Below are 16,222 nucleotides of genomic sequence, written 5' to 3' on the forward strand. Positions count from 1 at the left end.
GGGGGGTTGTTGACTGCAGTCACCTTCTCATCATTGACAGTTTCTCTCAGGTGTAAAAAAATCAGCAGGCAGTGTAATAGCACACTAAGCATATGGACATAAATTTTATTTATTTATTTTTTTTCTCAGGAGAAATTTCTCCTAAAAATCTCATTCTCCCACACTCTCTCTAATAAATCTGGTAGCAATATTGTCATTAGCCTTCTCTCCTTTCCTTCCCAAAACTCTTCAGGATGTGTTTTTGTATGATACAATAGCTGAGGCACTGGAAACAGCCTGTATTACCTAAGTACAGCTTAATCCCTCCTGCTGGCACAAATAAAGGGACGACACGAAGGTGGGAATGAGTACCCAGCAGAGGCTTTTTAGGTTACATTACAGTTCAGGAAAAGTTGTAGGTACTCATATGTCGAGGATTTAAAAAATATGAAAAAGCCATCCCTTCAAAGTCCATCTTCCTTTTTTGAACTTTCTAACCTTTGGGCTTCTTTCTCCAAGAATGAGCATAAGCACTGAGTGCACCCTATGGAGTCAAGAACTTGGAAACTTTTTAGAAAGATCAGAAATCTTTTTAAAAGTAAAAACCTGAAAATAATCTCAGCCTTACAACTTGATGTCTTTGAATGTTTTAGACATGACTACGCAGTTCAGTATGTGCAAAAGAATAGCTTTTTTTTTTTTTTATGAAAAATCATATTTCTGAAATAAATGTTTTTGCTGAATTTCAGTTTGTTTGTGTGAAAAAGCATCATTTTCTAAATAAAAAAGTTCAGCTGCTGTGTAAGAAGGCTCAAAGAAAAAGACATTTTTTTGAGTTTGAGTGACTTTTTTTGTGCATCTATTTTGAAATGCCAGCTCAAAAATGAAATGCAAGTTTGAATCTTTTCCAGGCTTGCCATGTGAAAACAGCACTTTTCTAATAAAACAATTATTTTATCTGCTGATTTCTTTCTCCTTTTGATCTGCTTTAATAATGATTAATACCAGACATAAGTTTATAGCAAGTCTTTTTTGGCATATGCCACAGATAGCATGTACATTACATGTTGGCTCCAAAAATAACCAGTCCAGTCCAGGTAACATTAGCCTCTGCAGGTGCTCGTGGAAGGTAGGGCGGGAAGCGCTCTCCTCCTCAGACAACTCAGCAGCTCCTTGCCAAGGAGCTGGTGCAGAGGAGGCCTGGTGTCTCCAACTAGCCAAACTTCTCAGCTGAATCAGTAACACCGCTGATGTGCCAGCGTTTGTGGGCTTCCAGGGCTTTGGTGGCCTTCTTGGTCACTGATCTCCTGTGCTGGACGGAGACCAGCTGTTTTTGTCCAGGCCAGGGCAATAGCTTTCCAAGGGATGGCCCATCCAAGAGCCAGTTAATGGCTGTTGTATTAACTCCTTCAAGGAATTTTTATTCGGCTTTATTGGGGCTGAATGGTGGTTTGATTTCTGTTGCACATTCGTCTTTGTTTAAAGATGAGGCAGGACTGTTTCTGAGCCAAGGAGAGGCCCATCATTGCAGGAGACAAGAGAACAAACACTCTCACAGTATAATCAATCTTATAGAGCAGATGGATACAGTAATTAGAGCAAAAACAATTTTGCCAAGAATATTAACATTTCAACAGTTTATCAGAAAGGGGGTGTTGACACCGGTCAATAATTTTCTGATTATTGCAAAAACATCTTAAGTTGTTGACTGTTTTGTGCAAAATGGGACAGACTAATTTTGGCCTCCTGACCTTGTTTACAGCGATGGGAGGTAGCTTTGCCACCATTTTTTTTTTTTTTTTTAGACAAACAAACAAACGTGTTTTTCCATGATTTGAAGGTATCCTAGGCCATAAAGATGTATGGGGTTTCCAAAGAGCATATTTATTTATATTTTACTCAGTCTCTTGATACTTGGGTGCATGTTGCAAAAAATTAAACAACTGTTGCCAACAGTTAGCATGAGTCAAGTCTACCCATTCCTCCCCCTCTTCCCATGCGTAGATGAGATAAACATCATGCCAATGAACCCCCAAAAAAGAATAAGAATAAAAAAATAATTTAGAAGAATCCAAGTACTTCAAAGTTTAAAACACTTCCTTCACTGGGTAGGAAATACTTTCTATTTGATTTCTACCAGCTGAGTGAAAAACTGGCAAATCTGTGAGACATGGAAGGAAATACTGGAGTAATATATATATATATATATATAAAGTATGAATGAGGGCAGGGGCATTTTACAACTGTTAATGTATATTTCACTCATCTATTTGTCTTTTGTTTCCTTTTTGCCCTTCCCACTTTATTCTTTTGTCTATTTTCTCCTATCAGTTCCTCTGTTTCCTCCCCTGCACTGTTCCGCACATGACTCTGTCTGAGATCTATTCTCCTCATGCTATTTCAGTGTTGTGCCCATTAGCACTGGTGCTGCTACACAGACCCAAGGCATCAGATCCTTCTGCTGTGTTGAAAGACACTCTCAACTACTACTGGAAGGGATTCCTCCACAGGGCAACCTTGATATACCTGCAGGTTACAGAGCTGGACGTGAGCTTCTCAGAGAAGTCAGGACAAATCCCCTGAAAGCATTTCATGCTCCTAGTTAGCGATTGCTCACATTCAGGTATTGTGAAAGACTGGAGTTGTGGATATAAATTCATTTTTTGTTTCTTGCTTTGCATGAAGGAATCACAGAAGTCAGGCTCAGAATGAGGCCATGAAGGAGAAATCAGCAGAAGGAGGGAATTTCCTTGGTATCAGGAAAGATACCTACCTGCTGCAGCTCTTATGCCGAAGACGGGTAAAAGACCAAAAGGACCGTGTGTCCTACAACTTCTGACTAGTGGCAGTAACACTTCACGGCTTTAATTTTATAGCCTTAGACTGTGACAGTACAAATGGTTTGATATTGATGAGCATTTCTTGCAGCAAAACCAGACAGTATGACCTTAAATCAAATTTGTTTAGCCCCTGTCTCAAGTGCCAGGTGACAATGAGGCCAGTTCCTACCATAAGCCAGAGCAACACAGAGACTGCTTGAAGTTACACTTTCTGGTCTGTGACATCTGTGGGGCCACAGCAGAACTGAGGGCTCAGCTGGATGAGTTAATGTGTTGGCTGCTCACTTTTTTTTTGCCCTAACACAATCTTACCCTTAGGAGGTGCGTTGAAGAGGCGCAGTCCAGCAGTCATGAGTATGTCTTGGAAAGGGTGAGGGATGATATCAAATCCCTTGATCCTCCTCAGTAGAATAGCTTACTGTTTATTACGTGGGAGCTGGCTGTAGGGCTTCACCTCCTTTTTAAAGGCAGAAGTCAATTAAGACTTTATAATATGATGTCTTGAAAATAGAGATTTTTCCTCTTGCCATAGCAAGTAGCCAGAGACCAGGAGCAGAGCAGCTCAGCAGTTGCAGTAGAAAAGGGGCAGCTGCTACTCAGAGCTCTTACAGCTGCTCTGTACTGGACCTGGTGGGTTAAAAGTCTGGGCTTAGAAGTCCTTGTGAGAATAATTGTCCCATCTACTTGCTATCTGGCAGGGGTTGCCATCGACAGCTGACATTGATTAACCAGGGGAGAGAGTGGGTAAGTGGGTAGAATCCTATCTGCACGTGAAATTGAAGCTAAATCACTGGAAATTTGCCCCTGTGAATCCTTAAAGGTCAAGAGTGTGGATCAGAGATCTAGTAGTGCAGGCCGTGGCGAGAGAGTCAGTGTGCTCAAGGGCCTGAAACAGCTTGAGTTTTGGCTGTCAGGGCTTGTGCAAAGCATCTCCCAGAAGGAGGTGGAGAGGAGCAGGGCAGTCTTACGCCAAGCCCTAGGGCAGGCGGTGGCAGATGCTGCACACTGGAGCGGTGCTCCACGGGACATGATGCCAGCCTGAGGCTCTGCCTGCACAGGAATGATACATTGGATTAGGCTATTCACCCTGGCTTCAGGAATGAGCTGTATCAGACGTGAAATGCAATCACATTGCTTTGATCTGCTTTCCCACGGTGCGCTTTTTTGTCCAGCAGCATGCTTGCAAGCAGTGCCATGCTTGTGTGCCACGCAGTGCCCAGGGAATGTACCCAGGGCTGCAGTGTCCGTCCGTCCGCTCGCTGCACCCTGGAGGGCATTGCAGAAAGCCTAGTGACAGCTGGAGGAGACCTGGGATCAAATCAGTACATTCCTGTGATTATTCTCCCAGCCGTCCTGTAGTGCACCCTAAATAGCTTTGGGCTGATGTAACATAAGGGAATGATGCAAATATACACGCCTGTTTTTTCCAGTTGTCCCAGAAGCCCTCACTTACCTTTCTCCCACGTGAACCTTTCCAGTGGTGCTTTTCAAGAAGAGAATGGAACAGGGCAGCTAAACCTGAATGAAAGTAGGATGGGCACAGGGGGGACTGAAAGAAAGGTGGTACCACATAAAAACAGCCTGATTTCATAGGTAAGTGGGTCAAAGGAGCCTCAGTTCACTCTTGCTGCAGTTGGAGCACAGTTGTGAATAGTGACTGCACTGGTACCATGGCAATGACCAAAGTGCTTTGGGTATAAATTGTTATACTGGCCTGTGTGCGAGGGAATGTTTTCTAAATAATCAGGTGACCCACTCCTCAATGAAATTATTCAGGTCAGTTGTTTTAAAATCCGGTTATGAACAAGACAGGGAATAGAGCATACAAACTGCACTCAGTGTACCTGAGCAAGAACACTGCCGCTTTCAGAGCTCTTGCATTCGTCTCACTCATGACTATGGAGCACTTGAAGCAGCCATGCCCCTGCTATGAAACAGGGTGTGCAACAAGAAGGTCTGCAGTTCAAATTTTTTTTTAAGCTGTTGCTTAAACCTGCTGCCTGATAATCTCAAACATCGACTTTATTTGCCTTATAAGAAATTTTGAGTTTTCTTTTTGTATTCACCCCTCACAATTTTGCAGGTGTTTGTTAAGGAAGGAATCTGCTGCTACCTTTTTGCAAGCCTTCAGTATTTAACCTTTCCACTAAAACAAGTCCATAAGACTGATCCTTCTTTCTGTGTTTTTGCAGGTTGTTCCTATATCTACATCTAGTATGTGAACCATGAGTGCTTCTCACTTATTTTTTTTTTGGTGTCTTAACTCAGATCTCCTTCAGTTTAAACTAGTCTTACAATTCTCCACTCACTGTGAGGCATGACTGGCCCTAAGAAGTTTGTATCCAGATACTTCTCCTCTGTCTTCCTTTTCTGTCTCCTTCGGTCTCTCAGCTGTTATTAAATTCCTATTAGGCTGGGGATATAGCATTTTTCCCACTTAGGCAAGCCAACAACAACACCTGTACTTATTTCCCAATCCAAGCTGTCATGCTGATAATGATAAAGAATCACTTTCCCTACACTTTTGAAAGGACATCCTCGCCTAGCTTTCCCTGCCATTGTTTGCTCTAAGGTAAGATGTTTTCTAAAAAAAAATCTTCTGCTTTCCCCATGTAAAAATGTAGCCTGAGGAAGAAGGGCCTTTTTTAAGTTGATGATAAGAGAGTAAAGAGAAAGAAGGAACATAGGGGCATGCTTTGAGCAGGGAAGCCCCCTTGAGATGGGGTAAGAAGTGATGCACAGCTGTGGGCAGTGCTGCCAGTTACAGGATGGTGTCCTTCTTTAATGCAGATGTAGAAGGGCAGCAACATCCAACAGCTGGTCTTGCAAGGCTGTTTATTTTGTAATGCGAATAACACAAGAGTGCTCTTTGCCTTGAATTATGTTTTGGGAGAAAGTCTGTGGCAAAGTCAGCAACATTCTACACAATTTTTTCTGGCCCCAATAATAACAAATCATTGCAACTGGTTTAAAATGTCAGTAGCAATCTGAAGCTTCTTGGGGAAAATTATTTGCCCCAGATTTTTACCCCAGAACTGTGCATGCTTATATAGTTCTGCATACCCACAGAAGCAAGGTTTTTTTTTTTTTTTTTTTTTTCTTCTTCTGTTCTATTGCCCTGTGATAAACATGCAGGCCATACAACACATCTGATTTGTTTCAGCTCCTATGGCACATCTGGTTCAAGGAGGAGTTAAGGCTGTAAACATGCTGTTTGTGGTTGCATGGAATCCTGTCGGAAAATGAGGGTTTTTTTTTTTTGTTTTTTTTTTTGTTTTTTTTTTTTGTTCCACAGACTGTATATTGCTTTAGCATATTGTGTGGGTAAGCAAGGGACCTGGAAAGAGAGCCCTACCTTCATCTGCCATGGCAGCTGCCAGTCTGCAACTAAGGAAAAAAACTGCATGCACTACATGGTGGGGTGGCACCAGAACACACACTGTTATGGAACCTCTTTTGCTGTGGACAGGCAAGGAGACTTTTGTGTTATGCTGTATCTTGTATTATGCTGTATCTCTGTTGGAGACCATGGTACATTTCTGGTCAAGAACATCTTCTACAGCATCCTGGTAGTACAGTGTAGCCTTCTGGGGTGTCCCTCTAGCACACCCTGTAACAGAGCCCACTCCTCCAGGATAGCTACTGTGACTTTCCTGATGCTCCCATCCTTCTCTGTCGTCATCCACTTTTTCTCTTCCTGCTTCCCTCTGGGACACATATCCTCTCTGCCCCCTCTACCCCAGCACCCCAGGGACTACTTGCCTGCTGGTGGCTTTGCTCCAGACAGCACAATCTCTCTGATGAAAGTGAGCTGTTCCAGAAAACCTATAAGGCTCACAGCACGAACGGTGATGATAAAAGGTAGGTGACGACAGATACGCACCGTATTTACTGCCTAATAGTAAACTGTGGTGCACATACCCGAGTGCTTGCATGTAAGAGGAGAGATGTCATTTGGGCAGGCTGACCCAGAGCAGGAAGGGCGCCTGGGCCAGTCCAGTGCAAAACAATGCGGCGGGGAGTGGTGGGGGGGCTGCCAGTAGCTGAGCGGTCGGGAAGGCTCCCGTATGAACCTAAAAGCAAACAAATGCACTGCCAAGTAGTGCTGCTCCTGTTCCAAGGAGGATCACTTATTGCAGTTTGAATTATTAGCTCATTTGTTGTAGTAAAAGACTGTGTGGACGCAAGGCACTGTGAGGAGACCAAACTAAAATTACATCTGTGTGCAAAAAAGGCCTGGGAGTGTATTTATATCCCTGCTTTGCCATGGGACTCTTATTCAAAGCACAATATAAATCATTATGTAAAAATAAAAAAAAAAAAACCTTTGGTCTCTGCAATGTACCTGACATAAAAACACACAGTCGATGTTAAGCAGAATTGCTAATACTTGATGCTCAAGTAGATCTTCAGCAGTATGTTATTTACTGTTAATGTATGGGGCATTCGCTTTGGCAACTGGACTAAGCAGCAGTGTTTGGTGTTTTCCAAGCACACAACCAGAGTACTGAGTCAGAAAATCACTGAAACCGTATCACTGGTTCAGGGAAACCTTCTCTTCCTCCTCCACTTGCTTCACTGTTTTATCTTAAATAAATAAATAAGCATGATAATTTACTTTCAAACCTAGACATTTCTTTCTGCATCATCTGCCCAGTTCAAAGTAGCAATGCAAAGTGCAGCTCTAGAAATCCTCTACCGTAGGGCAGGGAGACTGCAATGGCACTTAACCTTTGTATGTGTTCTTCGGGCATCTGACTGCCCCCAAGCCATGGCCCTCCTGGAATAGGGGGCCTCTTTGGTTTCATTTCAGGCTTCAAAAACGCTCACTGGAGACTCCAGTATATCTGCATAAATCTTGTCACTTAAATATAGATTAATGGGAACCAGCAGGGAGTAAAAATACTCTACTTTTTATGGTAAAAACCATAAAGCATGGTAAATGCTTAACTTCAGTTTTATAGCAAAAGCTGTCCTGCCATCCCCACCCAGCACTCAGTTCTCTCTTTTTTAGGCATTTGGCTTTATTCACAGCTTAAATTTTATTCCTAGTAAGCACTACTATTTCCCCATACTTCCCCAAGCACATACAAAATACTCTATTTTCATACACTGCCAGCGAAGTCCTACTCAGCAGTGAGTTCTACTGACAACTTCCCAACTAATTGTCTTTTTGTCTGGGCTGCATTTAGAAAGAGACTTCATTACTGAAATCAAGCCCAATTTCTTGATCTCCAAAGAAATTGAAAGTTTGTTGATAGGGTTATGCCAGATGATGAGAAAAAGAAACAGAAAAGGGCATAAGGTATTTCCTACGTAGTCTAACCGGTCCTAAAGTCAAGGTGACATATACTGGTAGTAGCTTAACTTCTAACAGTATAAACCTCTTGAACCCACGTAACATTGAGATCCTTAATACCTGTATCACCTTTGAGGATGCTACTAAGGATTTAACAGAAATACTTTGGTCACTCAGGCCATGGTAAAAGACTGCTTTCAGCCCACCCACGGGGACACAAAATGCACTGACTCAAACCTCTGAGCAGGTGATGTGTGACTACACAGGCTGGACCTCATCTGAGGCAGATAACCTCATCTAGGCCAGGAGAAGGAAAAACAAAGGTAATGGAAAAGAAACAGCTATAATAACCATCTGCAAGCCCACATGGCCTCCACTTCAGCACCCATAAAACTTAAAAGGATAAAAGAAAAGGAAATTGCTTTCAAAATTGAAAAGACAATTTTATAAATATTTCTTCATATGCTTTTATAGGGTGTTGGACTTGTTGCCCTATTTCTGATATTAGGAGTGCTGCATATATTAGCTTTTAGCGTGAAGGGGAATATATTCCGGGAAAGTGGCATTTTCCTTCTACTCTGCATATGCACACATTAGTTTAAAAGTGAGTTTTATTTTCATTTTTAGTCTTAAGCTTAATCTTACTGCAATGGGCTCTTGGCTCTTCAGCTGTCCCCAAGGTGCCAGTGGCACCATCCTGCACGTCAGTTCAGCTTGCACTGCCTGGACTACAGCAAGTCTGGATCCCAGAACAAACGATCAAAACAAATGATCCCATTTACAGTATGAGAAGAAAGTCAGTGGTGTCCACAGAGGCTTCCCTGGACTGAGCTTAGGTTATGCCCTTTTGCAACCAGCACAGCTGTTGGCTATCAATAGCTTTATACCCAATACAAGTTTCTTAAGTGATAGTATAGCCTTGCTGTCTTTTCCTTAAATTGTGATGTCAAATTACACATCTGTGCCCCTCCTAAGGCTTGTTGCCCTCCCAGCATGGCATGAAAGCTCCATTCTTTTAAATCAAGCCCAAAGCCCGGTGCAGCCTGGTGCAGCACTGGGAGCAGCCCAGAGGTGCCATGGCTGGGACCTGCTCAATAAACCCATGGGTGCTGAGACAAAGGCCATGGACAACAATGATTTTAAATGTGGTATGAAAGACTGCCTTGTTACCTAAGGATTATCTTCTTAAAGAACTGAATGGGGCTAAAAGGAGAATTTTTCAGCCACCTAAGAGCCACTTGTGCTTTTGAAACAAAACTGAGGTTTGCAAACTTTTAGTCATTTTAGAATCACTGTGCCGAAATTGAATCTCATGTTAAAAGCTAAATTACACCAGGTGGAAGTTGTCCCTCCTCTAGGAATGGAGAACAACTGCATACATGTCATGTACAAGTTTCAGCTGTAGACTCCTCTGTAGCCTAGACAAGAGCTTTGCATAAATTCAGAGCTCCCCAGTTATGATGGCTTTATCAAGAGACTTATTAGTGATCATTTAAAATTATCTTGCTTAGAAGGGGACTGCTATGTGCAAAGCCTATCTTTCCTATGTAGTATGTGACTAATAATGGTTTATTTATTATTATTTTTTAATGTTTCTACATTAGTGCAAGGAATAGTGTTAGCATAATTCTAGTGTAAAAGAAAACCAGCTGTATCCATTATAAGTGCATTACTGCCAGGAACTGTAAATATGTTTATGCCTGATAGCCTTTTGACTCAATAATATCCTGCTATCTCTGTTGGGCAGGCAAGTTTTTAAACCAAGAAAAGACAGGTTATGATTTTCATAACCAAACTGTGTTTCTTTTTGAAGTATGTTATCTATATTCAAATATTAAGAAGGTCATTAAAAAAATCTACTTGTGATTTTAAAGGAGAACAATTGAAATGTCATCTTCAAAGTGGTGGCAAGAATGTACGATGTGCACTAAGAACAAGTTATTCCTCCCAGATATACACATACGCAGACAAACCCTGCCATATCATACCATACAAACAATTTTAATTGTGTAGTTACAGTCAATAACCACTCCTAGTCAGAACATTTCTGCATAAAGAAAATTGTGATACACTTATAAAAACAGCCAGCTGTAACAAAATAACTGGTGTTTTCATAGCAATAAACTCATAAAAAAGAAATACACCTTTATACAGAAAATTTATACAGCTGTAGCTTTAAAATTGATTGTAAACCAAAGGAAGACACATTGCAAACATCAATTATTTTCACATTAATTGCATAAGTTTCTAAGGTGATCTATTAGTTTTATTTACCTAAGCTTATTTGCATGATAGTAAAAATTGCATACAACAATAAGAGTGAAGCTTATAGTATGAATTGCTTGGATAACATAGAGCACTTTTTATAGGCAACTGTGTAAAGCACATTTTCTCTATTTAAAACTTTTAAGACACTTTGTTTTACTGCCCATCAAAATACATTTATAAATAGAAAAAAAAATCAGTATGATAACAAGAGAAGCAATATTACATTTAACGGAAACTTCCAAAAAAATTAATTACAACATGATGCTGCAGGATCTACAAATAAATAATGAGGACTAAATTGTGTTTCACATTTTCTTTTTCATTTTCTTTAAAACCATGTAACAATGAGAATGGAAAAAAAAAACAGTGACCTTTATTTCCAAAAGAAAACAAATCTGAATTACGGCAGTGCCATATAATACAAGGCATTTGTTGGCATATGTTATCTTTAAACTGCATTCCACAGTCTATAGTTCTTTTGTAACATACAATAGAACAAGAGTAACAAACTCTTTTTATTTTATTTTTTTTTAAATAAATGTGAGTTTCCAAAGATCAAGTGTGGAGTGCTACAGTAATAATTAAAAAAAAAAAAAAAAAAGGAACAACAACAACAACAAAAAAAAAAAACAGTAAATCACAAAAGTTGTAATGCTTGTCTGAAGGCTCCAGAATCAAAATCACTGGTATCATGCTTATTGGGTACACTCACAGTGTATCCAGTGAACACAAATTAATATCAAACAATCCTCAACGCTTCATCTGTTGCTGCGAAGCAGTTTGTAAAACAGAGTAAAACATCTAGTGCAGTCTGCATTATCCTTTTTTCAACTTTTGTGCAAGTTTTGGAAGATTCATTGGCCAAACAATGTATAATAAAGGTTTTTGACAGAACGCAAGATGGAACTTTCATTTCATTAGTAAATACCAGTGGCACTGTTGAAAGAAAATAATACTTTTAGATCAGTCTTTCAATTCAGCATTAATTTCTGTGTTCCCTTCTACCGATAACTCTTCTTCTAGTTTAACCGGAAAAAGCGTGTTTGCATTTTTATCTTGGATGCTGTCTTCTAAATCCTTGAGCAACTCTTCCTCCTTGTATTCTGCAACATCCACCTCTAACCCAGAATTGTCCTTCAGCTTCCCGTGGTGCTTGAGATAATATCGCTGGTTCTGAAAGAACTTGATGATGGTGTGCTTGGGCAGGTCAAGCTGAGCGGAGAGAGTCTGGATTGCTTCTTCATCTGGATACAGGCCCACGTCTTGAATGAAACTCTGTAGGATCCCTAGGGCTTCAACAGAAATCTTTGTTCGCGGCCGGGGTTTCTGACGATTTTCATCCTCAGATTCAGCTGGTGATGCTACTGTCGGTTGCCTTGGGGGTAGTCTGGGACCTGGTTGCTGTTGCTGCTGCTGCTGCTGCTGCTGTTGTTGCTGTTGCTGCTGCTGCTGCTGCAAGACAAAGCACAGCATTTTTTGTACATGCATTCCTGCCCGTATTTTGTGTTACGAAGAAAATCCATGGGAAAAAAATTGCAGAGCTATAAGTAATCGCTCAGTAACTTTAAGCGAAACAAACAAAAAAAAGGCTCATTATCAATGGTAGTAACGTGACCCTGAATTAAAATAATTAGTAAGCCTCTGCATACCTTCCACACATCTGCACATGTGTGAGCAGGGACTGGGGATAAAGGGCTGGCAAGATGCGGGCAGAGTGGTGGAGCACTCTGAGTTGGTCCAGCTGAAACACCGATGACGTGACATCAGCGGCAGTTCAGCCGACAGTTCAATGAACGTGCTCCATGAGTCAAGTGCAGACAAGACAAAATGCTAAGTAGGTGACATAGCGTAGGATTAACTTGACCAGCTTAGCCAGAACTGTAGCAAGGGCAAAGTGAGAAAAGTGCCAGATGAGGGCAAACACACAGGAGCTCTGCCAGCAGCAGCAGCTGCTGCCCAAAAGCAAGGACTGAAAATCTCTAGCAATGGCTAGACAGAACGGACCGGGGGGATCGGGGAGAGGGAAAGCATTTTAGCTAAGTGTGGAATATCCCGCTACCGATCTGTGCTGAGCAGCCACTGAAGCCTCCCCAAACTTGCAAACGTTACTACAGACTGCGTTAGCTGGAAGGGTCTAACATCATGCTGCCAAACCCTGCCTCCACAAGGACAAAGAGATCAGGAGGTAGCAACTCCTTGTTTCCCGGTCTGGCTCTGACCCATCTTGCCTGTGGCCACGGAGAAGGTGTCTTGTCTGTGTTCAAGGATTCCAGCATATAAACGGGGAACAAACATATTTACCTACTGCAGTGTTTGTGCTGGGGATTATTTAGTTAATATTTATAAAGCACTAAGATGCAAAGCTCTAAATAAGTTGCACTATTATTATTAGAAGGGAACATGCTGCATTCCAAAAACTCAAGCAATAAAAATGAGCCAGTATGCACATCAGAAGAATAAGATAAAGCAAATCATGATGTAAATAATTAACAAGAGCTTAAAATGAAGTTTTGCAAGCATGGATTCAGAAACATTCTTAAAAGGTGAGGCACTGAGCCCTAGGGACAGAGATGTTTTTCTCCTCCACTGCTGGAGTACAGCACATTATAAGATCATGTTTAAAATCAAAAGTAAATTTATCAGCTACTGTTTTTGTTGACAATTCTCTTGCTTCACAGCACAGGAAGCACTGGTTAGTAAGATATTTTGGATCAGCAAATTTCTTGTCATATGGTACAAACCACCAGTTATTATTAAAAAACAACAGCAGCAAAACAAGCAGCTGCTATCACTACATTTCATTTCCCTTTGCGAGTCTCCCCTCGACAGTTTTTTGTGTGTCAGAAGTGGTTCCCAAGGTTTTGGTTGCAATCTACTTGCAGACCTTAAGAAGCACAAAATATTGTAGGGATTGGATGAATTTAATTTCTGGCCATTTTGCAGTGCCACTTATGGTTGTGAAGACTTCATGTAGGTCTCAACACCCACTTCAGCAGCCCCTGCTTGAAGCGATCCTGTTATTGTAAAATCTGATGCAAATGCCCATGGAATTAGGGCTCTTGCCTCATCCCTATTCACATCCTTTCATGTTTTACGCTCTGTGAGCAGTCCCATTGAAGGTTTCAAACCCACAGAGATTCAAGACTACTCCCAGCACATTAAAATCTTACAAGACTGGAGGCTTTGTATATACAGTTTGAAAACTCGTGTCTTAACTACACGATTTTGCATCTCCAACAATTACAGTGTAGAAGAGCACAGACAAAACTCAGGCCCAGTCTCCCAATCCACTCTTACAAGTCATATTAAGAGATTACAGTGCAACTGCTTAGGTGAATAATATTTGTGAGATCAAACACAAAACTTTTATCAACAAGGCAAGAAAATCTAAGTAAATGGCATAGTGGCAAAATGTTTATACCGTGCATAAGCTTTTCCTTTTATCCCCTTAAGAAGTGATTTTATTAAAAACAATGTACGTTTTCAAACAAGTGCTGTTTTCTTACTTAATATAAATCTTTCTCTCTCTTTTTGCTAAATCAAACAGCAACTTTCCAGTCTTTCACAATTATTTTAGTAGTTGATATCCTAAGGGATTGACTTATTCAGTTTGCTTTATCTTTAATATACACTTGTGTTGTTTCTGGCTGCGAGATAACTCTATCCTCCCTAGCTCTGTAAATATTTTCCTGTATAGGTAATACAAATCGTGCACCATGTCTCAGCTGAGGTTGGGAACTGAAAAGCAGGGGTAATATCTGCCCTGTAAGAGGGAGCACTTAAAGGCTGACCTCAGGTCTTCAGTGAGAAGGGATTAAAGAGTCTCTAGCTCAGAGAGCTGCAGATCTGGCCTGTGATATTTAGCAAACTGGCCAGCCGTGCTCCCTGGCTGAGGGGCCACCAGGCTCGTGTGCGTGATGCCTGGGAGAGCCAAGGGACCAGCACCTCCAAGCCAGGTGGCGTGGGTCCTGCAAGCCCTCTGTTCTCTCCCTGGCACATTTGCCCTTGTGCCAGCTCACCTGCGGAGCAGCACCCAGCCAAGGTCCAGCGGTCAGCAGGCCTGGTAAGAAAGCGCCTCTATGCTCTCCTTTCCCAAGGGTGGTGGGAGAGGGGCTCTAAAGGAAAAACAAACAAACATTGACTCATCCCGGTCTCGGCTGGGGATCAAATGGGACGAGGAATCATGTCCCCTTCCCTCACTCCTACCTGGGGTGGGACATCACTGCTGAGGGGTTGAGCTTAGCTTTCCAACAGCAGCATGTTATCACCTCCTCCCACTCTGCTGGCAATGCACAGCTAGTGCCCAACACATCTGTCTTTTGGTCCTGATGCCTGTCTGATGCCAGGCAGCTCATGCGGACAGCTTGTACTGCCCCACGCACATGTGCCTGAGCTGCCCTCTCCATGCAAACTTGAAAAAACCCAAACCAGAAGAAAAACACAGGGGGTCACCCACTCATCTTTTAATTCAGGTGGCGGAGGGCAGTGTGCTGTTATCTCTTACCAGGAGACCTGTAGTTAGTCTGGCGGGGAGGAAAGAAACACTAATTTCCTTTGCTATGTTTAAAGCTTTATTTACTTAGTGCTCTGCTGGATTGGCCAAGGTAAACTAACCTGAATCTGGTCTGCTGGCACATGGATAATGTGGGAAGGCCTGTCACCATGGTGATGAACTGCATTGCTTTCTTGTTCGTAAATGGCATCGCGTTCAGGCTGAGGAAGACTGAGGAACCTTCGGATCATGGAGAGATTCTCCCAGAGGGTCCTGTTCTCTGGTGAGGGATCTTCTTTCCAACGTAACAGCTCGCAGAGCCACCCCTTGAAGATAACACCAGCAAAATGTTAGTATTTCCTCACCTCATGAGGAGCAAATGAGGGTGAAACGTGGACTTCAGCAGCACTGCATTCTCTCACCTCCTTGGCAAGACGTGGCTTTCACTGTAAATGCTGGATGTGAACCAAACGTCAGCACACCAAGAGACCACCACCTTATTGCTCAGACCCTTGCAAGACACAAGCACATTTTCCTTGGTCCTGTACCCCAGTGCTCTTTGTTCAACAAACCCATTGACCAAGGCAGAATCCCCTATATCCTCCCCTACAAACCGATACCAGTACGTGATACTCTCTCTGCTGCCTGTTTTATTTTATGCAAGCCTACACCCATCTGAGAGCATCAACACCACATTTCAGTAGCTGGTAGATCAGCTGCTGTGCAGTTTCTAAATGCTGGTACTACTGCTCCAAACAGGAAAGTACTTCAGTTACCTGCTTTGACTGCAGAGCTGCCTGATGGAAATCAGAATGATAGCAAAGCTCCCTAATGTCTTTTTAAAAGAGAGGAATCCTTTTATGGGATGCAGGAAAGTAAGATTCGTGCAAATGCTCTGGGAAGCACAGTGTGCATTGGCAACAATTTTTTGGTATATTAAAATTTAGAAACAAAATATTGCACGCATGCAACATGCGTATTTCTTCCTTTTAGCATCAAGGATCTGTTTTCAAAACTAGGTCCATGCAATTTTATTTCTTAATGCTGTGGGAAAGATAATATGACATTTTATTGAATCAACAAATAATATAAATGTACAGAAGCTTTTAGATCCTTTTTATATGTACTGGTATTTGAAAAATGGTTTATCCAGACCAGTTTACTACTAGATACAATAGATACATAGATACAGAATAGATACATTATTTTTTTGAAGACATTCATATCTTTAGCTAGCAGTTAATAAATGCAGTGTAAAAATATTGCCATGATAGGAAGAGGTGAAAGTAAACAAATAAACTTAATGCATTCATATTGTATACAAAAATATTTGGTGAGGTGTGT

The 16,222-nt window shown here is 41.6% G+C and overlaps 1 protein-coding gene across 7 annotated transcripts in view; it reads right to left on the reverse strand.

The window, feature by feature from the left end:
* Positions 1-10,997: 10,997 nt before the first annotated feature.
* Positions 10,998-16,222, reverse strand: part of SATB1 (SATB homeobox 1) — a 92,425-nt gene continuing 87,200 nt past the window's right edge. For 6 of the 7 annotated variants that reach the window (XM_032181264.1, XM_032181268.1, XM_032181269.1 and 3 more), the window contains exons 10-11: positions 15,001-15,204; positions 10,998-11,838 (exon numbers count right to left, since the gene is read on the reverse strand). In XM_032181264.1, coding sequence (XP_032037155.1) covers positions 11,350-11,838; positions 15,001-15,204 — 693 coding nt within the window. In that variant the 3' untranslated portion in view covers positions 10,998-11,349. Of the gene's footprint in view, positions 11,839-14,405; positions 14,502-15,000; positions 15,205-16,222 lie in introns of all 7 variants that reach the window. The other variant, XM_032181270.1, reaches the window with a different exon arrangement.

Source organism: Aythya fuligula, chromosome 2 (assembly GCF_009819795.1).
Source record: "Aythya fuligula isolate bAytFul2 chromosome 2, bAytFul2.pri, whole genome shotgun sequence".
In the NCBI taxonomy this organism is placed as follows: domain Eukaryota; kingdom Metazoa; phylum Chordata; class Aves; order Anseriformes; family Anatidae; genus Aythya; species Aythya fuligula.